The 27,707-nt window shown below is 31.8% G+C and overlaps 2 protein-coding genes across 4 annotated transcripts in view; one reads left to right on the top strand and one right to left on the bottom strand.

Annotated features, from left to right (window-relative positions):
* The window catches only part of LOC139523448 (protein Aster-B-like), a 42,436-nt gene extending 31,627 nt beyond the window's left edge, over positions 1-10,809 (top strand). For all 3 annotated transcript variants that reach the window (XM_071317495.1, XM_071317496.1, XM_071317498.1), the window contains exons 11-16: positions 769-871; positions 1,458-1,730; positions 4,351-4,432; positions 8,848-8,958; positions 9,916-10,036; positions 10,575-10,809. In XM_071317495.1, coding sequence (XP_071173596.1) covers positions 769-871; positions 1,458-1,730; positions 4,351-4,432; positions 8,848-8,958; positions 9,916-10,036; positions 10,575-10,664 — 780 coding nt within the window. In that variant the 3' untranslated portion in view covers positions 10,665-10,809. The remainder of the gene's footprint in view (positions 1-768; positions 872-1,457; positions 1,731-4,350; positions 4,433-8,847; positions 8,959-9,915; positions 10,037-10,574) is intronic.
* LOC139523449 (uncharacterized protein KIAA1958-like) lies at positions 5,452-8,131 on the bottom strand. Its single transcript, XM_071317499.1, has 4 exons — positions 7,430-8,131; positions 6,959-7,116; positions 6,508-6,654; positions 5,452-6,225 (listed from the first exon to the last, which is right to left on the bottom strand). Exons 1-4 carry the CDS (start codon positions 7,993-7,995, stop codon positions 5,531-5,533), a joined length of 1,566 nt encoding a protein of 521 aa, XP_071173600.1. The 5' UTR covers positions 7,996-8,131; the 3' UTR covers positions 5,452-5,530.
* Positions 10,810-27,707: the final 16,898 nt, after the last annotated feature.

The raw sequence follows: 27,707 nt of genomic DNA, 5'->3' as shown, positions 1-27,707 counted from the left end.
CACGACATAAAATAAAATAATAGTTTGTTATATAATTCAGGTCTTAATTTACATGAAAAACCTTACTACAATGTTGTTATAAGGGATAGATGTATACTTAACCATAGAAAGGAGTAGGTCCGGTAAGGACTGATTTTGGCCTCAAATTTCAGGTTCATCTGACGAAAGATTTTGACTACTTTTTTAACACTTAAGTGTCTATTTCTTTTGAATCAATTAGTCTATATGAAAGATTTGAACTGATTCAGTCATTAAAAATGATCCGATTTAAGCTCAAATATGAAAAATCTACCAAATATGCAGAAAAACGTCACTTTTCAGATGGTTTTTGTCAAAAATGAAAGTCGTCGCATCCATGTTCATCCTCAACCTTAATATATATTATGTATTTTCATAAAATACAACTTACATTTCAATATTAAGGATGAACACAAATGCGGCCACTTTCGTTTTACACGAAAACTGTCTAAAATTTAACTAAAATGCTAGAAATGTGAAGATTTCAGTAATTTAGCATGACTTTATGGTGCTAGTACCCGATATATGTGCATTGTATTGTCAAAAACAACCTATATTTATGTAACAGAAGCATTCTACTGTCCAATAATTATCTAAAAGTTTACATTTTAACAACTTTGTAAAACTGCTATATTTTGGGGCTAAAAAGGGGTCTTACTGGACCTACTCCTTTGTCAATGTGTTTAAAATCAGGGTGAGATATATACTAACAAAAAGAGCATGCCTTTATATTTCTATATCATATTTCAGGTTGTGAATAGATATTGTTTAACCAGGGTATTAAAAAACAGATCAAGATTAAAAGTCACTACAGAGATACGCTACAAGAAAAGTGTATGGGGCATTGTAAAAAGTATGTATCTATTTAAATTTGATTTCAAAACGGAAAATGTATGGAGGGAGGGTATATAAATTTGAGAGCTTGATCACTTTAGGTTCTTTTGTTCTAGGAAAAAATGGAGACTGCATTCAACAAAAAATTTAATTAAAAAAAAATTAGCCAAACAAATACCAGAATAATTGTATTTGAGGGATGATATGAAGGTTCAAGATTACCACAACAACTTTTAGTTTTGTTTAAATTTGTTTCAGGAATTTTAATTTTTAATGCTCTCATAAATGAGAATCAGTGATCTTTTACTGAGGAAAAGACCGAGAATAGATGTTCTTATACCGTGCAAAATTCAGTTTTAAATGTAAACGCCATAGTCAATCTTAGCAAAAATGAAAGCGGCAAACTAGCAAATCTTGTTTGTACATTTGTTATTTTAGAGCAGACTATGAGGTATGGGCTTCGCTCATTGTTGAAGGCTGTACAGTGACCTATAGTTAATTTCTGTGTCATTTGGTCTCTTGTTGTATTATTATCATGCCACTCTTCTTTTTTTATATTTTATAAAGAATAGATTGATGGTACAATATGTTGGTTGTTTTTCCAGATATGATAGAGAAGAATGGATATGAAGGTGTTAAAGATTTCTTTAAATTCATGGATTTGCATCTGAAACAAGAATGTGAAAAGGAAAGGTCAATACAGACATTGAGGTCACACAACTCTAAACACAAACTGAGAAAGCGTAGAACTAGGTCAAATGTGTTAATACATAATATGAAGGAAAATCCCAAAATTAAAGCCACTAGACATTTATCATTGAATGAAACGGCCAAACATCATCCACCAGTGGCAGCTCCTTTACCTGTCAGAAATACTTGTAAGTGGGGATCTATTGATAAATACTGTGAACGTTTTGTGCATATCTGAATATTTTTACATATTTTGGCAGATGTACATAGTATCAAATCATAAAAATACAAATTGTTTAGTCTCTAGGAAATCTTTTAAGATGTCAGCTACTATTTTTGCTAAATCGGTGCAATTTGGGTACCGTTACGTTAACAAGAATAAAGTATCTGCCAGAACAGTTTTAAAGAGTTCAACAAGGATAAAGTATCCTTAAAAATTGTATGTCACAAAAAGTTATTTATAAAATTTTGACTTGCATGATTTGCATATTAACGAAGTTGTCCACATTTGTGGGAAGATGTTTTAACAAATTTGGAACCTTTTGTTATAAAACTGCTGTGAAATTGTTCTTTCTCTCACTACATTAAATCTCTTGGACTTTTTTTTTAAAGGGGTAAGTTAGCCAAGTAAAAATTACTTTTTATACGACCGCAAATTTTGAAAAAATTTTCGTCGTATATTGCTATCACGTTGGCGTCGTCGTCGTCGTCGTCGTCCGGCGTCCGAATACTTTTAGTTTTCGCACTCTAACTTTAGTAAAAGTGAATGGAAATCTATGAAATTTTAACACAAGGTTTATGACCACAAAAGGAAGGTTGGTATTGATTTTGGGAGTTTTGGTCCCAACATTTTAGGAATTAGGGGCCAAAAAGGGCCCAAATAAGCATTTTCTTGGTTTTCGCACTATAACTTTAGTTTAAGTTAATAGAAATCTATGAAATTTTGACACAAGGTTTATGACCACAAAAGAACGGTTGGGATTGATTTTGGGAGTTTTGGTCTCAACAGTTTAGGAATTAGGGGCCAAAAAAGGGCCCAAATAAGCATTATTCTTGGTTTTCGCACAATAACATTAGTTTAAGTAAATAGAAATCAATGAAATTTAAACACAATGTTAATGACTACAAAAGGAAGGTTGGTATTGATTTTGGGAGTTTAGGTCCCAACAGTTTAGGAATTAGGGGCCAAAAAGGGACCCAAATAAGCATTTTTCTTGGTTTTCGCACCATAACGTTAGTATAAGTAAATAGAAATCTATGAAATTTAAACACAAGATTTATGACCATAAAAGAAAGGTTGGGTTTGATTTTGGGAGTTTTGGTCCCAACATAATAAGGGGCCCAAAGGGTCCAAAATTAAACTTTTGTTTGATTTCATCAAAATTGAATAATTGGGGTTCTTTGATATGCTGAATCTAACTGTCATGACTGTGTATGTAGATTCTTAACTTTTGGTCCCGTTTTCAAATTGGTCTACATTAAGGTCCAAAGGGTCCAAAATTAAACTTAGTTTGATTTTGACAAAAAATGAATCAGTTAGGTTCTTTGATATGCTGAATCTAAAAATGTACTTAGATTCTTGATTATTGGCCCAGTTTTCAAGTTGGTCCAAATTGGGGTCCAAAATTAAACTTTGTTTGATTTCATCAAAAATTGAATAAATGGGGTTCTTTGATATACCAAATCTAACTGTGTATGTAGATTCTTCATTTTTGGTCCTGTTTTCAAATTGGTCTACACTAAAGTCCAAAGGGTCCAAAATTAAACTTAGTCTGATTTTAACAAAAATTGAAATCTTGAAGTTCTTTGATATGCTGAATCCAAAAATGTACTTAGATTTTTTATTATGGGCCCAGTTTTCAAGTTGGTCCAAATCAGGATCTAAAATTATTATATTAAGTATTGTGCAATAGCAAGTCTTTTCAATTGCACAGTATTGCGCAATGGCAAGAAATATCTAATTGCACAATATTGTGAAATATCAAATTTTTTTTAAATTAGAGTTATCTTTCTTTGTCCAGAATAGTAAGCAAGAAATATCTAATTGCAAAATATTGTGCAATAGCAAGATTTTTTTTTTAATTGGAGTTATCTTTCTTTGTCCAGAATCAACTTAAATCTTTGTTATATACAATATACAATGTATATTCACTTTTTACTACCAACTGATAAATTAAAATAATCTTTACCATTCAGTGATAACAAGCAGTTTTTTTACATCTTAATATTTTATGATGTATTTAAATGAGTAGTTATTGTTGCAAACTCCATTAGAAATTTTAATTGAGATTAGTTTTGGAATAAGGGAAAGGGGGATGTGATTAAAAAAATTGGGTTCAATTTTTCTCATTTGAAATTTCATAAATAAAAAAGAAAATTTCTTCAAACATTTTTTTGAGAGGATTAATATTCAACAGCATAGTGAATTGCTCTAAGAGAAACAAAAATTTTAAGTTCATTAGAACACATTCATTCTGTGTCAGAAACATATGCTGTGTCAACTATTTAATCACAATCCAAATTTAGAGCTGAATCCAGCTTGAATGTTGTGTCCATACTTGCCCTAACCGTTCAGGGTTCAACCTCTGCGGTCGTATAAAGCTACGCCCTGCGGAGCATCTGGTTTATTCTTATTATAGATCTAAATGTGCAGTATTATAAAAATTATGACAAAGCAATCATTATCAAACACAAAGTTAATAGAGAAAATATAGAAACTTACAAAGGCTTGATGCCAAAACATCTGCAAAATGGTTTTTTTTTCTCAATAATATTAAAAGTTAATAGTTGTAATTGTTTTTTTTTCAGTTGCCTCTGTACATACAGTGTACAAAGAAGAAGGATTATCTAAACTCAACGCAGATACTCTAGTCCGAGTGATTTTAGTTATGTAAGTTCCTATAAATATTTTTAAAATAAGATCATTGGATTCATGAAATTAGAAAAAAAAACTTTGAATTTTGAACTCACATCTTTATTAACAAATGAATAGAATTGGGAGATAACTGTATTGTATTTTAAGCTCTGATGGCATCAATTGGGGATTTATGGTCGCAAATTAAGTTTACTGGTGACGTGTTAGCAGAGACAGTAAACGGGTATTTGCCACCATCAAATCCCCAATTAATGCCATCGGAGCTTAAAATACAATATTATTATCTCCATTCTAATGAAACTGACAGAAAACAACGTTAAAACATGTAATTAAAATCTGTCATATGCCGTCTGCACTTGCGTGTACGTCCCATAGCATCAATTGATGCCATCTAAAAAAGTAACGTTATCCAATCAAAATGAACGTTACAAACGTTGTTGCATTAGAATTTCAGATAGTCAGCTTGTTTGTTCTTTCCCTCCAAAGATGCCAAGACTTTTGACTATAACACAAGACTGTCTTATTATGAGATGTTCCATTTAAAATAACTTTAATTCACTACATCATGTTAAATTATACAGAATATCTTTGGAGTTAGCAATGATTTTATCTTTTCACTTAAATGATAGATAATAATCTTGATATATAATTTTCTTTCAAATATCTGAGAAATGGCAAGCTTTTTGATTTTCTTTAGAATACATATTCTTTGCATTCATATATATACAAAAAAAGGTGATGCGTTATATGGTATTATTGCGTAACAATTTTCATATTGGCTTAGTTATAGGTCCGAGGGTACCATATTGGCCTGAGGCGAAGCCGAAGGCCAATATGGCTGCCCGAGGACCTATAACTAAGCCAATATGAAAATTGTTACGCAATGATACCTTTATTAATTAACCAGTCCAATATGAACTCTAGCCGGGCCAATATGAAGATTGAAAATAGTGTGAAAATCTGACATTCAGGACTTCAATAGTAGTGATTTGAATATGTATCAATGAAAATTGAGGATTTTAATCAAAACAATAAAATAGTAACAATTTTATTAAATAATCAACAGTAAATAAACACAACAAGTAAAAAACATGTTTTTATCTAGTTTTCAGATTAAAGCTCTTGGCTGCAGTTTATAGTATTCTTTCTTTCCCCTGAGTATATGTTAATATTGAAAACACCACCTGTTATAGTTGCACCTGCAAACATGGCCATTGGGTTGTCATGTTTGTTAGCAGTTTGATTATTTGTATTTGATACATTTGCATTTAAATTATTATGAACTAATGTATTTGAGTTTGAAAGTTCACAAGGTTCCTCTGAATCTGATGTCGTCTGTAAATCTGAGTTCGGCAACATGACCTTAGATATTGTGTGAGAAGCTTGTTGCTGTTGTTCAATAGACGGTACTGAATAATGAGTTAAGGTACTAATGCCTTTCCAGCCTCCTAATTGAGCAACTTCATTGGCAGGTCTACCATTTTGAAGTAGTGTGGTAGCAAAAGTTTTACGTCCCGAATGATTAACCTTTCTTCCTTGAAGATCTCCTTTTTCTGCCATATTTTTTACCATTTTACCTAATTTATCTTTGCCTATGGTTTGGCGAGTGTACCATATTTCCTCATGTTTATTATCTAAAGGCCTCAAATAAAATCTATGTTCATCAGTTAATGTGTCTTGAGGTCTATGCCGTTTGTATTCCTTGTAAACATGAATAGGGCAATTACTTCCTCCTTCCCCGAAAATCTTTGGCGTAATATCCCGGAAATCCCTGCTTTTTGCTCCACTACGGGTTTTGGTGCTTCTTTCTGAAAAAAGTATGCTTATGTCAATATTTAAAGAAGAATTATCCTTCCTGTCTGTACAAAACTTTCACTTTTATATAACAAAAAACATGTATTGCATAGTAAATAAGATTTGTTTTGATAAATATAAAACAATGGTTAATATCCTTAAAAGCACAAATTACCAACTTTTGTCAGGACTGTTGTACATGTACATCCATTATCCACAGAAGTATATATTCTGTGATTTCTAAAAGATTTAAAATATCAACTATTTAAATGATGGAAATCATAACATAATCTCACCATTAAATTCCAAATACTCCTTTCCATCAGATGTAGCTTTTAACTTGACATCTCCCCATGTCATGTTAACATGGTCTTGTCGACCTCGTAGACCAAAGTATGTTGCATTATTTAAAAACACAGCATTCAGTAATGCATCAGGGTTTTCTGGAAAAATAAAAAAAAAAAGAACTTAACTAAAATACATGTATCTTAATGTAAATATCCAACTTAAAATAGTATTTAAAGGACAAATACTGTATCAAAATGCAAAAGACCTCTGGAGACACTCTCATTGTTCAAGACCTTATGTGTATTTTAAACATTTTTTATTAGAACAACCATTTAATAATCAGGGATGGATAGAGGGCGACAAGGAAATAAAATAATTTGTTTGCCACAAGGTTAGAAAAATGTTTAATTAAAAGTTACTGACTGACACGCTGGAATACAACATTTTTTTTAAACTTACGTGTTCCAATAACGCCTTTCTCCCTCAAGATTTGGATTTCCTCAGTCGTCAAAGGTTCAGCTCTGTTTGGCTTACTGCCCTTGCCCAATGACTTTAATGCCTTTCGCTTCGCTTCTAATACCCGTCTTGTGTGGTTGAACTCAGGATCCTTTTTAATACTGAAACATTAAAGAAAAGATATGCATAATATCTGACATGTAATTTTTGTATGTACATGTTTTATACTTATAGCAAAGAGAAACCAAGGAATATTCATTGTACACAAGCTTAAGATCATCAAAACCACATTGACCCAGATGATATATATAGTTTTTACCAAAAAAAATGACACAAGGCTAAAATTAAAATATTGGCACTGAATATTCGAGTCATAATGCTTGACAGAATAATGCAAAGGCTATCATGCTATATCAAGACAAGGGAGTTACATGTCTCACAGATATCAAATAATCTACATGAAAATAATCGTACCTTATACTACTTTTTGAGTCCTTCAAATGTCTATCCAAGCTGTTGAACATAGAGGATAAAGAGTCAGGCTCATATTCGTCACCATTTTTCTTCAGGACTCCAAGAAAAAATCTTGATAACAGACTGTCCAAGTCTTTGGCAGGTATTTCCACTGAATCACGCATTTCTCCAACAGATATGAAAAAATCCAGCATCACTTTCAAGTCACTCTTTGTTTTAGTTTTTGTGTTCTTGTTAACACTTAAAGCTAGAAAAGAGTCAGTGTCTTCATCAGTGACAGAGCGAAACCTCTTGCTACTCGAGCTATTTTCTTTGTCTGATTCGTCAATCTCATGATTCTGTGCATTTTCAATGTCCTGCAGAATTTCATTTGGGAAGTTGAAATTCGCTGAATCAACTTCTTCCAGAATCAAATTTCCTTCCCCATTGACATCCGCGAGATTTCTCTTGATGTACTCTGCCTCCCTATTAGATAAATCGTCGTAGTGAAAATAGTCTTCAACTAACGCATCCATCGCATCATCTATATTTTTTATAGAGCTATTGCTCCATCGTTTTGTTGTCATTTTCTCCTGTCAGACGACACTAGCCGTAGTTCTCTAGAGTTATCGGGATTTCAACCGATTAGTCTAGAGCTAATCGAATATGCTAATATTGGGCTTGCTAAACCCGGGCCAATACGGAAAAATCCGTATTGGCCTTATAGGACAAAATTATCGATTTGGCAGTTTTACTCGTATTTAGTCAAATAAGCTCCAGTTAATTAATAATGGTTGCTAATTGGATAACTATCTATCTGAGATCAAATGAAGTGGATGTAAGCATTTATAGTAATCCATTCAATACCAGACTTGACAATTGCAATCTTTTGTTTATAAATATCTGACATGTAGAATTGCTTTTCAAGTACATTAGTGTATAAAACATGTGTCAAACCAGTTTTTTTATATATGAAAAAAAAGAGATTTTGTACGATTGCCAATAGAACAACTTTCCATCTGAGTCCAAATGAAAAAAAAAAAGGGATGTGGTTTGATTGGCAATGGAACAACTGTCCACCTGAGTCCAAATGAAAAAAAAGAGATGTGGTATGATTGCCAATGGAACAACTGTCCAACTGAGTCCAAATGAAAAAAAAAAAGAGATGTGGTACGATTGCCAATGGAACAACTGTCCAACTGAGTCCAAATGAAAAAAAAAAGAGATGTGGTATGATTGCCAATGGAACAACTGTCCAACTGAGTCCAAATGAAAAAAAAGAGATGTGGTACGATTGCCAATGGAACAACTGTCCAACTGAGTCCAAATGAAAAAAAAGAGATGTGGTACGATTGCCAATGGAACAACTGTCCACCTGAGTCCAAATAAAGTGGATGTAAGTAATTGAATTAATTGAACATAATGTTTATATTTTTCAGATTAGTATTGTTAGTGATATTCAATGCAGTTCTGTTCTATAAGCTGTGGTCCCTAGAAGGTTATGCCAATATATTGTACTTCCCACATTCCCAAACCAGTATTAATGTAAAGTAAGTTCAATGTTTTTTGTGAAATATTGTCGTCCTATTTATATCTTGAAATTTGACATCAGTCTTTAAACTTTGTATAATTAAGGTAGTACATAACACTACAGGGAGATAACTCTTTATAAATCAGCTGAACGTTCAAATTATGTTCTTTTGTTATGGAAATGTTAAGCTTTTCAATGAGCAAAATTAGTGTTTGACAAACTGCTATGTATCCAATGAAATATTTCTGATAATGATAGTGGTTCAAGTTTTTTGAAATTTTAATGTTTTTGTCAACGGATCAAATTGAATAATTTGTCCAAAGATTTATGAAAATTAAATGAACCTAATTAATTTTAGTCCAGGTGTTTTGTACAACCTTTTAAAGTTAATGCCTTTGAGGGGAAAAAAATAGGAATAGCTAATATGCAGTACCCTATTCCCTTTACACTGACATTTTTTAAAGGAAACTTTAGATTTGTAGTAAGTTTAATATTTGTAGTTTTATAGGCTATCATGAGGCAGCTTTTACAGGGTTTTTTTCTTGTAAGTTTCAAGATAAATTTATATGCCTCTATGTAAGTGGCCTTGTGATATGACCAATTTTTGTTCACAAAATTAGTTAGAAAATTCTAGAAAAAAAAAGAATCAGATAAAAGAAATGCATGCAACATCAACTGAAATTTTTTTTTAAATAAAATGAAAAATTAAAATATGTCAAAGACATCCATTTCATACAAAATGCATGACAAACATGACTACAAAATAAACACATAATGTAAACTGATGTCTGTTTCTTAAAAAAATTGAAGTAAAGAAAACCATCAAAATAAGTGCAAATTGGCTACTCTGATTGAACATATAACTACTTTTGAGTAAATGAATTTCTAAATCCTACTAATACATAGTAATTTTATTGCAAGTGTAGTACAATATTAAATCTCAAGAAATTAAAACTAGTGTTTTGATTTATTTCAGCCATGTACCGAAGTCTGAAGAAGACTGGATACAACTACTCAAACAACAGCAATCTCTCCATGAAAGTGAAATGCATAAATGGAAAGAAATATTATCTTCTTCTATAACCATGATAGACCAGGTAATTTTCAATTAATTGCTTAGTAAGAGAACTGGATTGTATGTAAAGCCTGGCCTAAATAAATGTAAATATGTTTGATCCCATCATTTTCTATAAATTTACTGTTTGTAACATGTTAAATTATTCAAAGAACTAAGATTTTTCTAACCCCAGTTTTAATTGATGGAGGAAGCCTGAGCACCAAGGGAACCACCCACTTTCGGGAGCAAAACTGACTATCCTAGTCAATTAAGATCAGAGTTGAGCAAGCCTGCCATGTACTGGGTTTCAACTCACAACCTCATTGATACAGAAGTTGGACTTCCTAGACCACTTTGCTACTTAGCTACCAAGGCCTGTGATCTGGAGTACTACTGATGAGTCTTATGTAGACGAACAACTGATCTGGAGTGCAAAATTATAAGCTTGGAATCTACGAAGACTTTTTACTGTCACAAATCAAGTTTACTTAGCAATGCAAAGTGTAATCTTGAGCTTTCTGCAAGTCATTTATATAAAATAGATTTGAAATAAATATGATCTCTTTTTTTAATTTCAGATGAAATCCTCATTGACAAAGTTATCAGACACATTAGAGAATCATATATCACATGCAGACATGTACAGTAGGGCAGCCAATCAGGAATAACTTGCAGTATTTCAGCCAATCAGGAATAACTTACAGTAGGGCAGCCAATCAGAAATAACTTCCATGTCTTTTATAGATGGATGTGTACTAAAATGGATGGTGCATCTTATTCAACAAATTCAATATGCATGAAAATTGTTTGATACATGTATGTTGAGTGAAAGTAGTGTCTAGACACAGGAATGTATGAATTCTAAGTTATATACTAAGTCCATAAAATGGACTTTTATTATAAATCAATCTTTAGAAATCAGGCTTTACTTGTCTCTAATACGTTTTGCATTGCAGTATTAAAAAATTCTCCCTTTTTCCATAGGTATATGATTTTTCTTTTTTAAAAGCCATACTTTCTGATATTTTTCTTAATTAAGTACTGTTATCTTCATTTTCAGAACATGCAGAGGTTGCTACAAATACCACTTTTTGTCAGATTTCCCTTGTTTTTGTTTTGGTAAATTCATGTTTTATTTTATTTCACTGTGAAGGTTTCCATGGGATTTGGTGCTTGATTAAAATTTATTTGCAACCATTCATAAAACTTCTGATAAAAAGCAATATTTTTAAGAGTTAATTCTGTCACTCATTTGTGACATTACAGTCATAGTTATTTTTGCAATTTGTGATGTTTATTCTGATGTTATATATACGTGCCAAAATTTATTACACTCTAAAATGAAAAATGCACCAAATATTTAAAATGCAAGAAAATTATCATTGGTAATTTGGTTTAGAAAATGTGCTTAGTGATGCTTCATGCAATGTTTGTTTTTTGTTGAATTTCATATGCTTTTTCACTGTAGAATTTTTAATTTTTTTATGCCCTACCTACCATAGTAGAGGGGCATTATGTTTTCTGGTCTGTGCCTCCATTCGTCTGTCCATCCGTCTGTGCATCCCTTCGCTTCAGGTTAAAGTTTTGGTCAAGGTAGTTTTTGAAGAATTTGAAGTCTAATCAACTTGAAAATTAGTACACATGTTCCCTATGATATGATCTTTCTAATTTTAATTCCAAATTAAAGTTTTGACCCCAATTTCACGGTCCACTGAACATAGAAAATGATAGTGCGAGTGGGGCATCCGTGTACTTTGGACACATTCTTGTTTTATTCTGAGGTACATGCAAAACTTTTGGTAGAATTAATGCCAAAGTGTAGGTGTGACACTAATTTGGGGAAGAATTTCATTGCAGTTATTTAGTTACATGTCAAAATTGAATATAATATCGCTGCAAAAAAATCTAAAAAGCAAACGAAAAACATATTCTCATGCAAAAGGTAATATCTTTGGTAAATAGACTTATAAATATTGAGTTTTAAAATTTTGAGATGAATTCAGATTTTATTAAATACAAGAGGTTTTTCTTTCATTTATTTTATGCAATATATGCAGTAGTCATTTTGCATCAAATAATTATTATATTTCATATAGATATCCCATGCAATCAAACCTTACAAACATATGTGCCCCTCACATGTTTGTTTGTTGTCTTTGTGTATGTGTCTTGTAAATAAGAATCAATTCATGTTTTATTTGTTATTTTCTGTGATAGCTTTTATTAGAATTACATCCATTCTCAGGAGAGGCATTGATTGCTTTATTTTGTGCAATAACTTGTTTTATTGTATGCTTTCAAAGACATGTTTTTATTTGTAACACCGTAGAGTCTCGTGAGAAAAAGTTCTGTCAATTGGCTGTTTTAGAATCTAAAGCATCATGGGTAATTTCGTTGTTTGTACCCCAAAAAGAAATTAAAGTCACATCATTGGTTAAATTTCCATTGTTTATGACATTTTTAACCAATCAGGACGTTTTGGTGTACACTTTTGAAAATATTACCCAGGATGCATTAGATTCTGAAATGTCAATTTGTAATTCCAACAGTGTTTAAAAATCTTTTCTGGAAAATATTTTTATATTTATTAATTGTTATTTATTATGAAGAGATTTGTTGTTAAATGTTCATTAACTCTGTCAGTTCTATTGGCAGGAAAAAATAAAGTATTTTAGAGACTAATTATGTTATTTTTTCTTTTACTTCCAATGATGTACTTGTCATAGAGAACTTGGTAATGTCTTCATTTTTTGGCCCATGTTGTTATTTTGATGAGCCCATACCTTTAACAATAAAAAAAAATGTACTCACAAATGGATACATAACAAGTAAAATAATCAAATTATACAAAATATGATTATTTCGTCAGGCTTTGTTATGGGAACTTTTTGAATATGAAATTTGTTTTTATTTCCTGAACACCTGATACCTATGCCATGGTAGTGCAATTTTAAGGCCTGTAACGTAACTAAAAATTGCTCTCAATTTGGAGGTAAACATCAGCCATATTGCTTAAACTCTGGGTTTTTTTTTGCATACTCTAGAGAGAAGTTTTGGCTCTATATAAGAATACAGAGATTTTGTGTAAATGCTAATGAGAACACTTTCCAACTAAGACCAAAGGAAGAAATGTAAACAAAAAGAAGGCACTGTGAGTCTTCAACAATAAACAAAATGTATACCTTAGCTATAAAAGGTTCTTGCATGGCAAAATATGAAACAATTCATATTATTTTCTGACTTCAGGTACAAACAACAAACAAAAGAAATACTGTAAATTTATGAATTTTGCCAGGTTTTTACTGTTGTGAAGAATGCGACAGAGTTGTAAACGTAATAATTTAAACTCACATTTTTTTTTTATATGCATTAAATGAGAAAAATCGTAAAATTGAAATCACATTTTAGTCTAAAATGACAAAATCGCAATAATGAATGCACATAATAATTTCTTAATCTATAGTAAGGCATAAAGAAATCGGCCTTATTTTACTTTATGGGTCCCAATACTTACAGGGTTCATTTATGTTTATGGTTAGGTTAGGAGATGTTTTAGGGTTTGAGCTAGTATAAGGTTTAGTTATGGGTTAGGGTACGGTTTGAGGTAAAGGATAGTTTAGTATAGCTATATATGAGGTTAAGGGATTGGGATCCCTAAAGTAAAATAAGGCAAATCTAGGAGTAGAGTTTTATTTAAGTAATTTGTGGTGAAGAATACTTATACAAAGATAATGTATAATTCAACCATAAACATTTAAAGTAATACATCCTCATGGTACACTACAGTATGAGTCATCAAACTTTTCCTTGGAATACAATGAAGAAGAATTTAAATCTCAATTATTGATAGCCTTTTCTTAAATTTAAATAATGTGACAATATATCTCCACAGTGTAGTTTCCTGTCAGGAGTAATTCTATTACATAAGGATGGGGAAATCGGTCACAAAAACGTTGAGTAGATAAAAAAAAATGTGTATTATTTGCACTTCCATGCCTTGATTCTTTAAGGTCTTCAGACTTCTTGGATTTAAGGAAAACTACATAATTTTTTTTTAATAGACTCAGTGAGAATGTCTTTATTTGATTTCTACAAAACATTCGTAAAATGACCAGTTGAGGTGTCTTTCATAGAACTTTTTAGCTCACCTGGCCTAAAAGGCCATGTGAGCTTTTCTCATCACTTGGCGTCCGTCGTCGTCGTCGTCGTCGTCGTCGTCTGTCGTCGTTAACAATTTTTCAAACATCTTCTCCTCTGAAACTACTGAATGGATTTGAATGAAACTTAACATGATTGTTCCTTAGTATATCCTGCACAAAATGTGCGCTTCGATTTTTGATCCGTCAAAAAACATGGCCGCCGTTACTTAAAATAGAACATAGGGGTCAAATGCAGTTTTTGGCTTATATCTCAAAAACGAAAGCATTTAGAGCAAATCTGACGGAGTAAAAATGTTCATTAGGTCAAGATCTATCAGCCCTGAAATTTTCAGATGAATCAAACAAACCATTGTTGGGTTGCTGCCACTTAATTGGTAATTTTAAGGAAATTTTGCAGTTTTTGGTCATTATCTTGAATATTATTATAGATAAAGATAAACTGTAAACAGCAAAAAAGATCAGCAAAGTAAGATCTACAAATAAGTTAATATGACCAAAATTGTCAATTGACCCCTTAAGGGGTTATTGTCCTTTAATGACAATTTTTCACAATTTGTTCATCATATTTGCTAACTTTAAAAAATCTTCTCCTCTGAAACTACTGAATGGATTTGGTTAAAACTTAGCATGATTGTTCCTTAGATTATCCTGCACAAAGTGTGTGCTTTGATTTTTGATCCGTCAAAAAACATGGCCGCCGTTACTTAAAATAGAACATAGGGGTCAAATGCCGTTTTTGGCTTATATCTCAAAAACGAAAGCATTTAGAGCAAATCTGACGGAGTAAAAATGTTCATTAGGTCAAGATCTATCAGCCCTGAAATTTTCAGATGAATCAAACAAACCATTGTTGGGTTGCTGCCACTTAATTGGTAATTTTAAGGAAATTTTGCAGTTTTTGGTCATTATCTTGAATATTATTATAGATAAAGATAAACTGTAAACAGCAAAAAAGATCAGCAAAGTAAGATCTACAAATAAGTTAATATGACCAAAATTGTCAATTGACCCCTTAAGGGGTTATTGTCCTTTAATGACAATTTTTCACAATTTGTTCATCATATTTGCTAACTTTAAAAAATCTTCTCCTCTGAAACTACTGAATGGATTTGGTTAAAACTTAGCATGATTGTTCCTTAGATTATCCTGCACAAAGTGTGTGCTTTGATTTTTGATCCGTCAAAAAACATGGCCGCCGTTACTTAAAATAGAACATAGGGGTCAAATGCAGTTTTTGGCTTATATCTCAAAAACGAAAGCATTAAGAGCAAATCTGACGGAGTAAAAATGTTCATTAGGTCAATATCTATCAGCCCTGAAATTTTCAGATGAATCAAACATCCAATTGTTGGGTTGCTGCCACTTAATTGGTAATTTTAAGGAAATTTTGCAGTTTTTGGTCATTATCTTGAATATTATTATAGATAAAGATAAACTGTAAACAGCAAATATGATCAGCAAAGTAAGATCTACAAATAAGTCAATTTGACCAAAATTGTCAATTGACCTCTTTAGGAGTTATTGCCCTTTAAAGACTTTTTTCACAATTTGTTCATCATGTTGACTTACTTTAAAAAATCTTCTCTTATGAAACTGCTGTATCAATTTCAGCCAAACTTAGGCTAAATGAGTTTCAGAGTTTCAGAGTATCTAGTATAAATTTTATATTTCATTTCCTTGTATGTCAAGAAACATAGCTCCTATGGCTAAAATAGAACATAGGAGAAAATGATTTTTTTTTGCTTTTGAAGAAAAGAGGACGATTCAAAGAACATTTAAATAAATTGGAAAGCCAAAATAATCATTGATGAGAGATTAAACCAAAAAAATTCAGGTGAGCGATTCAGGCTCTTGAGAGCCTCTTGTTTAAATTCTTTGCAGTGACATCATAAATGACACATATGCACTAAAGCAAATGGTCCTCGTAAAACTTGGATTATAAATAAATTATGGTAAATGATGAATGATAACTTTGATATTCGTAGCAGGTGTACAATAAGGTTTCTTATCCCAGGAATATATTACCTTAGCCATATTTGACACAACGTTTGAGAATTTTGGGTCCTCAATGCTCTACAACTTTGTACTTGCATAGCAGAACTTGGCATAATTATGATTACATGACTGTCGTCAGGATGTAAACATTTTGCTTTCTTTAAAAAACTTTTGAGTCCTTATCTTCATATTGTCTCATTGAATGAAGAAACTCCCCATCACTGTCATGTGTACTATTGTTTGTCTGTCTTTTTTCAGTTTTAGCCATGGGGTTGTCAGTTTATTTTCGATTAATGATTTGACTGTCCCTTTGGTATCTTTCGTCCCTCTTTTATGTAGTGTTTGGGTTTTTTTCGTCTCTTTTCCGGGGTTTTTTGTCCCTACTTTGTCGGTCTTTCTACATTGTTAAATTTTTTCAAAGGTAGGTGTAAAATAGAACCAAAGACACCAAAAGGATATTTAAACTTACAAGCAATTGCAAAAAAATCGAAAAAGACAGAGATAAAAGAAAAATTAAGATAAAAACACCATAAAAAACTAAGGACTAAGTTACACGAACCCCAACAAAAACAAGGGACGATCTCATGTGCTCTAGAAGAGCAAGAATCTTGCTCCATATATTTGGCGCCCGTCGTGTTTCTCATGCTATTGCAAAACTGGTGTTGGGTCTGATTCGGTATGTCACATTCAGTGAAAAGAGCAATCTTGTTATAATTTCTTCAGTTGGTCGATCTTGGTACCATCACTTTGTGACTCTTCCCTGCGCCAATTTATTTATGTATTTGTCTCTGAAAAGAAAATAACCGTTTTCGTAAACTGCTGTTAATCTTTTTTCTCTTTTTTATTTTGGCCATGGGGCTGTTTAATTTTCTTCAACTGATGGTTGTTTTTTTCTCCTAGCTTGGGTTCTCGATCGCGCATCTGTAGACCAAAGGTGCGTCTGGCAAACACAATTTTAACCCTGGTAACTATGATAAGTTTATGTGATATCGTGTACCTACTCTTTTTCAACAATATTAAGATCGAGTTATCTTCATATGTCTTTACTCAGTCACAACTTTGACTAAAAGTTTTAAACCAGATTATTATCAGAAGATCTAAAAGTTTTATAATAGCCAAGTAAAATATAGTACTAGTACTATTTTATCAGATCCGCGGAGTAGCAATTATAACAAAGAGAAAATGGACGTTGCCTCCGTTCTTATGCACTAAAGAAATGTTGTTGTACTATTAGTAATGAAGATATTCGATTATGTTTTAAAATATCAATACAGTTTTAGTTATTATAATAACTGTTTGTATTCTTTGTGTATATATACGTTAGCAATTATTTTCACAAAGGGGTTTTAAAAACAGTTAGTATGTGCAAATGTTGGTTTAAGACGTTACATTGCTTGTGAATGATGAACGTAAATCACAGACACAAAAAAATTCCCAAAATCACCTACTGTGCGATCTCAGGTGCAAACGGATTCCAATTCTCATTTTCAATCCACCATTTTCTACATAAGAAAATGCCTGTACCAAGTCAGGAATATGACAGTGGTTGTCCATTCGTTTGATGTGTTTGAACTTTTGATTTTGTCATTTGATTTGGGACTTTCCTTTTTGAATTTTCCTCGGAGTTCAGTATTTTTGTGTTTTTACTTTTGACCTCTATTCTGATACAATTGAACAGAGCAAATTGATGGCGGATTTTACCAAAATGAGTTGCGATCTTAATTCCAATTCGATATCTTCGACAGCAACAAAAATGATAATGAAAATCTATCATGTAAATCATATACCAATACTTAAGCACCGACTACCGAGTAGATTGTAACTGCAGGGACGAAAAACCTACCTGATGCAATAGTTTAAGTAAAATATTGTATATTAGTACTAGTATCTTTTAAATTATTCCATTACCGACTCAATATTTTCAACATGAAGAAACACATTGTGTGAATTTATGGATTTTTTTCAGACCTTGAACTATCGTTTACCTGTAAGACTCAATTATGCTACCTTCAGCTCTCCAATATTTTTTAAAGAAAGTGTAGGGTTTGGACAGTTCAAGGTAACATAGCAGCTTCAGGTATATGATAGTCCAACCACTGAAATAAAGAACACGTATACCATAAGAATGACGTCATATCAAGTTTGAATCGCTGATATAGATTTATTTAAATGACTTTTATTGAAATCTGTCAGGATGGTATCATGGCTATATGTCTGTAAGAGAGCTCAATACTTTGTAAACGTTAAACTAAACTAACAGAACGTGGTATGAACATTTTAGATGTTGTTCTTTCTACAGTACTTTTTATGTTCATGTCGTCATGTTGTCGTGCAAAACTAAGAATTGAAAGATGTGATTTTATCAATTCTAAAGACAGAAATATTCTTCCAAGCAGCGCAACGATACGGAAAGTAATAGTGCCATCATCAATCGCGTGTGGTTCCGTGTGTTCCGGAGAGAGAACCTGCTGTTATGCTAGTTTTGATAGGAAAACCAAACAGTGCAATCTAGACCAATCTTGTTGTCCACAAAGTGAGTTTTTAAAGGAGGCACTAATGATGAAGAAGTCCACAGGTAAATTTTCATCTCTTTTCCCCCTTTTTTAAGAGATTAAACATACGATGCCATATATCATGTTTGATTGTTATATACAGTGTATGACTCCAACTAAGGCTAATTATAGATGTAAACGTTGCGTTAATGCTGTACTGTCAATGCCAATGGGAAGCAATACACCATTTATTTATATATGTTTTGAATGATTTGTGGATAATAATCACAAATTTTGTGACAATTGATATCTGTTTACAATATATAACACATATCCTTTAAACAAATGACAAATAAAAAATATGAAAGGAGGGGTGAGTTAGAGGTGACGGTATACCATTTGTGCTCGTTAGCGACAATACTTAATCGAATTGACTTTTTCTTTGATAATTGAATGGTTCTTTTTTCTGCTGGAATGTAAACCATCGACCGAAGAACATTTTGCATGAAGCTCGAAAGCTTCATATTAGACATGTGTGCACGTTATAATCAAATGTTTATGCGAAAAATCTACTGGTATCGAAAGTTTTTAGCATACAAATGAAAAGTAATTAACAGATTTGAACGTTTTTGTTTGAAAAAAAAAAACACATTACACACAGATAAATCTGCTATTTCCGCTAGCTGTTCATTGTCAATGAAAATCTATGTGAAGGAGTCAACCAAAAAAGGATATCTCTTATTAATGTCAGTAACTGATGGATGCAGTTGAGGATTAAGCTAGAAAATGGGTAAAGTGCAAACCAGACGTTCTAGAACTTGACACTTTGTATGAATGTATCAAAGATATTCGATCATGCATTCAGAAGCGCATTCACAAATCATGATATACTTTTAGCAAAAGGATTTCTGACCCATTTTAGAACCCTGAGGTTGTAGATGCTTTGTCCTCTCTGCACGACAAATATGTCATTGTTCAAGCAGATGAAGCCTCCAATAATATTCTCTTCATATATAAAAACCATTAATTGCAATGTCTCATAAAAGAGCACAGTAACACAACGGGTAATCCTACATATTCTTTAACATCACTTATAAAGGACAATATTTTACAAAATCAAAATTCTCTCCTTCTTTCATGTGTCATTAACATCAAAGAAAACGAAGAAAATCTACAATCAGTATACTGGATATCAGAACTTCACAAAACTCCGTTTAAAGAACGATACATAGCTGGATCATAAAGATGTTCGACTAAAAATCTTTCTAAAGTGTAAATTACTCTTCTTTCTACAGTGAAAGATGAACTTATGAAATACTGTGATGCGATATATTCAACCAGTGGTGACAATCAGTTGGGGATTCTCAACAATTCTAAAGATCTACTGCTAAATCTCTGATCTCAATCTGCAATTTGCAGTGACATTAAGACCTTTGGTTTGTCTACGTTTTACACTACTGTTCCCAATGCTCAATCAAAAGATCGAATTAACCATCTCTTAAACAGAGCTTTTTCTATAAAAATGGGAATCGTCGAAATAAAATTCTTGTTTTGGGTTATAATGATTCTTGTTTTGTGAAGAAACACACTGATTCCATCAGAAAATACAATATCACAGATGAATGTTCTTGCGTGTGTTTGGGCTGTATTTTTGTCTCGTTCTATTTTTTTACCATTGTCATAAAGCGGGAGGTTTTTCTAGCCTTGAAACCAGGTTCAACCCACTACCTTTCTTAAAATGTCCTGTATCAAGTCAGGAATATAACAGTTGTTATCAAACTGTTCGCTTTTGAATACCGATATACTACTGCTACCTCTTTTTATCAATTACAAAAATGTAAGAAAAAAATGAAAATTCTGTCTGTATTTCAGGCGGAAATATTACGTATTTGACATTATTTTCACCCGACGAACACTTGTAGCTATAAGTCATATGTATATGTTCAATTGAAAATCCAAATGTATGCCTATTAGAGAAATTTTTATTTAATATTTTTAAAATAAAAAAAAGAATAAAAAATTCCAAATAACCAAATTTTCTTTAAAACTATGTACAGGGTCATATACCAGATATAGGAATATAACATTAACTGTATTGTTTAATACATTAGAATGAGTAACATTTGTATATTCAAGTAAGTTTGTAATTTCTAATAAGTTTTCGCTACACTTGCAGGTTCACTTTCATGCCAAAGCGGATGGATACAGTATGAAACAAAATGCTACTTCTTCAGTGATTCCGAAAGAACTTGGAACGAAGCAAAGGTAAGTACTACACCATTAAATTGTTCTGATCGAGCACACCATAGCCTGCTTCTGAATCATCAAAATGGACTAGTCTTTTATGGAAACGAAGATACAATTTTATCTGGTTTAAAGGAACTATCGAGGGGCTTTCCATTTTATTCGGAACACGACAATCGACTAAATTCATATACGACAATTTCTTATTCATTAAGGTTATTCTGTTTTGTAGTAATTGTTGTATTAACCTTAAATGTGTTTACTTAATTTACAGCGTCTATTTACCAATTAAATGTACATTAAAAGCTCAAACCCGTGATGTATTCTAATACCAGTGTTTCGTGAAGTTATCTTATATCAAATAATTAGCTATGTATGGATACAAACGTAGATACATGAAAACGAAATTACAAGTCATTCAATAATTGAGGGTAAGGAAACAAGAGTAGTGCTCTTATATATATACGTCTCCCTTATTTCAAAAACAAATTACGAAACTATGTAATCATGCTGGATAAAAAAAAAACATTGTTTGTAGCAAAATACACTCATTGTATTCAATATTATAAACAAAGAGAGTTTGAACAAACGTTCGTTTTTTTTCTAGCAAGAACATATTTGATATGTATATATGCGCCTATCGTATACTCAAAAAAGCATCATTTATTTTTTCGTTATGATTACAAAACATGCATTCAACTTGCCATCTATAAAACGGTAATACTTGTTCTCCCACAGTACAAACAAAACTGTTTACAGTATTCATTCTCATATTACTTTTAAAACTATTGTAAAGTACGAACCAAGATTATAAAAAGTTATAGATGGAAGCTTTGGGGTTCAACTCAAGAGTTCCATTACAGAAGGTAGTGTTTTAATCCATCTGTCAAGCCTGTAACATTACCCATTAAAAAATATGATAATGAATAGTGACAAACATTAATACAATAGTGGATTCGTCTATGTCTCTAGTCTGACTCTAATACAATACATTATTTGAAGCCCGATATCCACCAAATACCAAATGGCATAGAACGAAGCTAACTAAATATAAGGTCACCTTAGCAATGAGTAAAACCTATAACAAATTGTCAGCTTTTAAAGAACAAACTGTACAACAACAAACCATACGTTAAAACGAACGGCTTGATTTACTTATAAACCTCTAAAAGATAAACAAATATGATAGACCAAGACCAACAACAACCCCTGATCTACAGGCTCCTGACTTTGGAAAGGCACACACATAATTTGGCAATGTAATACAAATGCACATTATAAAATTACATATCTATTCTAGATTATATGCGAAAATAAAGACGGAATGCTTGCAGAGGTAAAATCCAGTTGTGAAAAGGACTTTTTGAAGACAAAAGCAACTGCATTTGCATTAAGTATGTATATTGATTGCAATGGAAATTCTTAATAGACATCACTTTTTAATTCTTATTTCCAACGAACTGAAACTTTAAGATTTTAAGTAAGTCTATGTATGCGAATTTTCGTTATTTATTTATATAACTTAACTAATCAACTTTTTCGAAAGGTAACAGGCCCGTAAAATAAGTTGATCGATTTGTAATGTATGCAATGCACGAGATTAATAATCCCAAGCTGACAATTCTTACTTTGATATAGCGCTGGGTCGATGCCGATAATGATTCGAAAATGACATGATATTTTCAAACTATTCCAAAGTTCCTCGATCATAGATTAAAAGAAATCATTAGGACATTAGGGTCCTAACTTCCTCAAACAAAGTTGAAATTGGATGAATTTACCTTTTCGTTTTAGGGCCCATTTGGTCATATATCATAGCTCCTTACGGTTCTATACGTATTTTTAAATTCCTTCAGCTCTTTTAACCCTAAATCGTCGGAGTGTAAATACTTGTAAGTCATTTACATTTCAATATATTCAATTTAAAATGTTAAGGTTTGAGCTTTCCTGATGAAGATAAATCAAGAGAACTGTTTCGGACGCACGCAATTTATAAAGCGTTATATTCATTTACTGTTCCGTGCACGCTAAGGAATCAATGCAACGAAGGTTTTGTAAGGTCTATTAATGAAACAACATATTAAGTATATCGAATTAATGATTAAGCATGTTAGATTAATCACTTTTATGATTAACAACGTAAACTACAGTAAAACTTCACAATCTGTTTTTCGCAGAAAATTTATAAAACGTTACTTTCATTTTGTGACAAACTATAACTGAAATCGCTAGTAAAGCCTTTGTTTATATCAAAAAATAGATTTTGATTTGTTTACAAATATATTTATAAATGATATATCATTGCCTTAGGCTTCTGGTTAGGCGGAACAGACATACAAAATGAAGGCGATTGGATATGGGCAAGTAGTCAGACTGTGGTAACCTTTAATGATTGGACTGTCGATGCTCCAAACAATCGATTTGGAAATGAACATTGCCTTGCAATACGAAAGCTTAATGGATTTCTGAATCAATGGAATGACGATGACTGTATCAGCTCGTTTCGTTTTATCTGTGAAAAGGTAAGTTGTTATTTTGTGAACGAACACAATTAGTTACAAATTTAAATTTCTAAGTTCGAATTACCTAATAAAAAATAAGAACAAAAAAGTAAATGTATTTTAGCGCAAAACAAAACCCAGTTTGTTTATTAATTGCGTAATATAATAAGAAGGCGATGATTTAAGTTATAAATTTTGTCCGGGTTTAAATACTTTTTTAGTCGTTTTTGGTTTGATCAACCCATTAAAGTTTGATATCAATTTCAAATAGTGTGTTCCCGATCACCATTGAAGAGATTACAAAATATATCGGTATGCCTATCTGGTGCAGTAATTAAAGGCAACAGTAGTATACCACTGTTCAATAGTCATACATAGATTAAGCAAAAACAAATCCGGGCCACAAATTCAAACCAAGGGAAACGCATCCAATATAAGAGGAAAACAACGGAAATACAGATACACTGAACTGCTACAAATAATTTTTTTTTAAAATGGTCCAAATCTTTTTATTGTTATTTATATTGCTATATGTAGTTTGAATTATACTAAATTTTGAATGGATTTGAAACGACTAATTATTCCATGCCTTTAATAATTGGTTAATAATTATTTCTTAAGTAGTCAAGATATATTCATTTGAATAGTGTTTCCGACTAAACTCATCACTACATTTTGTAGTTGGTTGACCCTTATCAAATATCTGTTACACACATGACGTTTATGTTTCTATTGTCGTAACCAGAATTTGGTAATATTTTCGTTGAATGGAGACTTACTGAATGAGGTTTGCACATATATGAGTAGCACAACGGGATCTGCCTACTCTTCTAGAGCGCCCAATATTACCCCTTGTTCGGTGTTTTAAATGTTGTGTGTTTGCATACTGTTGTTTGTCTTTTGATCCTATTTTGTTTTTGCACAGCTATTGCCAGTTTATTTTCGACTTTCTGTATTGTGTATCATGTATCAGTATTTATAGAAATCTATTCGATGTAACTCGGTGACGAACTACTTATCGAGAAATCATTGGTTTATAGAGCGATACTAGGGTACTTAAAAATATTATAGGCATTTTACATTTTCTTCGTTGGTCTTTGTCTATTGTGGGGTTAACACTCTAAATAGTCTGATGATAATGTTTAGGTCATTTAAGACATGTACTTATAAGTTAGAAATACTTTTGTTATCGTAAATAAATCGCATTTATGAAGACTTAGCATAAAAAGTCACCGATACGTTACGTCGTTTAACCATTTAATGACGGTCACCACAGGAGGTAACGGATTTGATATTATATTATCAATTCTGTGAGAAGAAATTGGGATTCATACTTTGAAAATTAACAGTCTTGCAGACTCAATTATCCACTTTTACGGTGCCAATGTGTCAAGAATGGTAACGATACGTTTATTCGTTTATTCACAAGTGTAGGCCTAGGAAACTACTCCGCTGTGTATCCAACCACTGAAAAAAATATATCTTGGTTTCTTCGTCAGCTTTTCCAAGGAAATATTTCGGATGTATAAAACAACTGTGTAGCATATTATGTATATATATATATATATTTATATGTAAACATCCGAAATATATAAATTGGCTTTGATTATTAAATTGTTACTATTTATTTTTCTCCGAGGAGGCGTTCATTCGAAAATCGATTTTATGAAAATATGGGGACAATGTCGTTACAGGAAAACACAATTTGTGGCTTACAATTTTAACTTTTAGTCTTTTTTTTCTCTTGATGACAGGAGATATATATCATGAAAAAGATCCGCATGTCAAAGTTGAAAATTCATAGTTGGTTGTTCCTCTATTACGCATCATAATTTACGAGTTTTCATAGTTTTATTTTCTTTTAAATGAGCAAGATGAAGAGTGCCACTTAAAGTTTAAGAAGTATTTTCCATTTCGATGTTTTTTTGGGTTTTTTTTATCTTTGCTTTATCTTACCAAAGTTTGTTTTGATTCTTTTTCCCGTCTTAATGTCTGCCTTATTTAAATTTTTTGTGGGGGATTTTTCTCTTTTTTTTCTTACATTCTGTTCTATTTTTTATTTTTCTTATTTCATCTTAGATATAAGACGATTTGTTATGAGTGCCAACGAGACAACTTTTCGCCCAAGTCACAATTAGTTTAAAGGAAACCATTAAAGTTTAATGTATGTTCTTTAAACTCGGAGCTTTGGATCATACCGAACAGCAAGCTGTAATTTTACATTTACATGTAGGTAATTTAAGGTTGTGTGGTAACATTGTCATTTCTTCTTACAGGATATATAAATGTAAAAAAAGACACATATGGTTGTTCACTAAACAAAACGTTATGCCAGTACCAAAATACAAATTATATTAACGACTATATGTAATATCTTCACAAAACGTACATATACAATATAAAATAAATTTTTCACGGTAACAATAAACTATCTGTTAGATATTGATTAGAACTTGGATAAAAGCGAGGTTTATCGAACTTTGATCCAATATGAATTGTTGTTTTACTGCAAGGCAAATATTTACTACAACTATAGCTTTAAATTGTTTGGATAAAAAATAGAGAAACTTTGCACAGTCATGTAAAAAATAGCCCTTAATTAAGATCAATCATTTTGTTAAATTTAAAAATATCTTTTGTTTTACTTTATTTCTATATTTGGAGGATAAATTGTTACTACAGTATGACATGTTTTCTTGCTTTCATTTAACGACTGTCTACTTTTTGTTATTATTTGATCTGATGCTTCAATGTTTTGTAATTTGCGCGTTATGATTTAACAGATTATTTTAAATCGAGTTGTTTCATCTTTCAGTTTTAATGTATTACATCCGAGAAAGAAATATTGTAGTAGAAGAAAATTAATTTTGTAAAATACTAACAAAATATCGGTAAATTCTGATTAGGTTAAAGTAATATATTAAAATAAAACGTAGTCCGAGGAAAATTCTAAACGTAAAGTTTCTAATCAAATGGAAAAATCAAAACCTCAAACACATCAAACGAATGAATAACAACTGTCATATTCCTGACTTGGTACAGGTATTTTCTTTTGTAGATATTGGACTAAACCTGGTTTAATAGCCAGCGAAAACACTCACTTCACATAAGATTCCATTATATTGACAACACCATAGTTGGTCATTGGATTTTCTATATTTAGAGTTCTTTATATACTTAGTTGTAAATACTGCGAAAGTACTTTAATTCGTGGGTATCAATTTTCGTGGTTTGAGCAAAATATACATGTTCGTGGGTTTTTAAATTCGTGGATTAAATTTTTCTTAAAAAAAATAAAAAATTAAAGCCTTAAGAAACAAAGGTTACAAATACTAGTAGTCTGGATTAAAGGAAATTGCAAAGTAAACATTGACCCGTGTATGTAAATCGTAGTGACAACACTAATCAACTCAAGATAAAGTGATCAACAGATTAAAAACCATCAAAGGTGTTTATTAGGCCATAAACATGTCACCTAAATCAGTAACATAATGTATCTTGAATTGTCAAATAATTCTTATCAAAATCAAGCCCAGCATGAAATTATAATTTCCCATATGTACGAGAACTATGAGGATATAAAATGAACACTTTATCATACTAGCATATCAATACCGGAAATCTGACTTTCGTTGATAGAAAATATTTTTATGAGAATTAAAATATCAAGAGTTGTACAGTTTAGGTTATTAAAGATTAAATGGGTATATTATCCTGCATGCAATTGTAGTTCTGTGACTGCTATTTAAGTATTCTCAGATTTGGCGTTCAATAGATCATACCAGTAGTTAAACCTACATGGGAATCTTTCCATGTCTTGATTTTGGACAATGGCTGTTTTATTTTGTTGGATACTTGAATTCGTGGATAAAGTCATCCACGAAAACCACGAAAATTGGTACCCCACGAATAAAAGTACTTTCACAGTACTGATTAATTATGTTTGAAATACAGGCAACGGCAGTCGTGCTGTCTCTTCTATCCGGGATGATATCGATGCCAATATCATTCACTGTTACACACGTTTTGACACCTTTGATCTAAATGACGTCATATCATCGGTATCAGTCACTGCTTTAGCAAACCCCTTACCTGTATAACGTCACTTAAAAACATGACCTGAGGTATAGTATGAAGTTTGTATGATATTGCTTTTGCAAATTCCCACACCGTATCAACCCTAAATCAATATAATCCCTCGATCATATCTGTTGTAATTATATTGGTGTCTCGGGTTAAAACGGATGTGAGGCTGAAAAGGCGATTTGACTTTCTCTATGTACACGTACTTGACGTTACACCAAAAGCATTAAAAGATA

The sequence above is a fragment of the Mytilus edulis genome, chromosome 5 (assembly GCF_963676685.1).
Source record: "Mytilus edulis chromosome 5, xbMytEdul2.2, whole genome shotgun sequence".
NCBI classification, from domain to species: Eukaryota; Metazoa; Mollusca; class Bivalvia; order Mytilida; family Mytilidae; genus Mytilus; species Mytilus edulis.
This window is presented reverse-complemented; position numbering and strand designations above follow the sequence as displayed.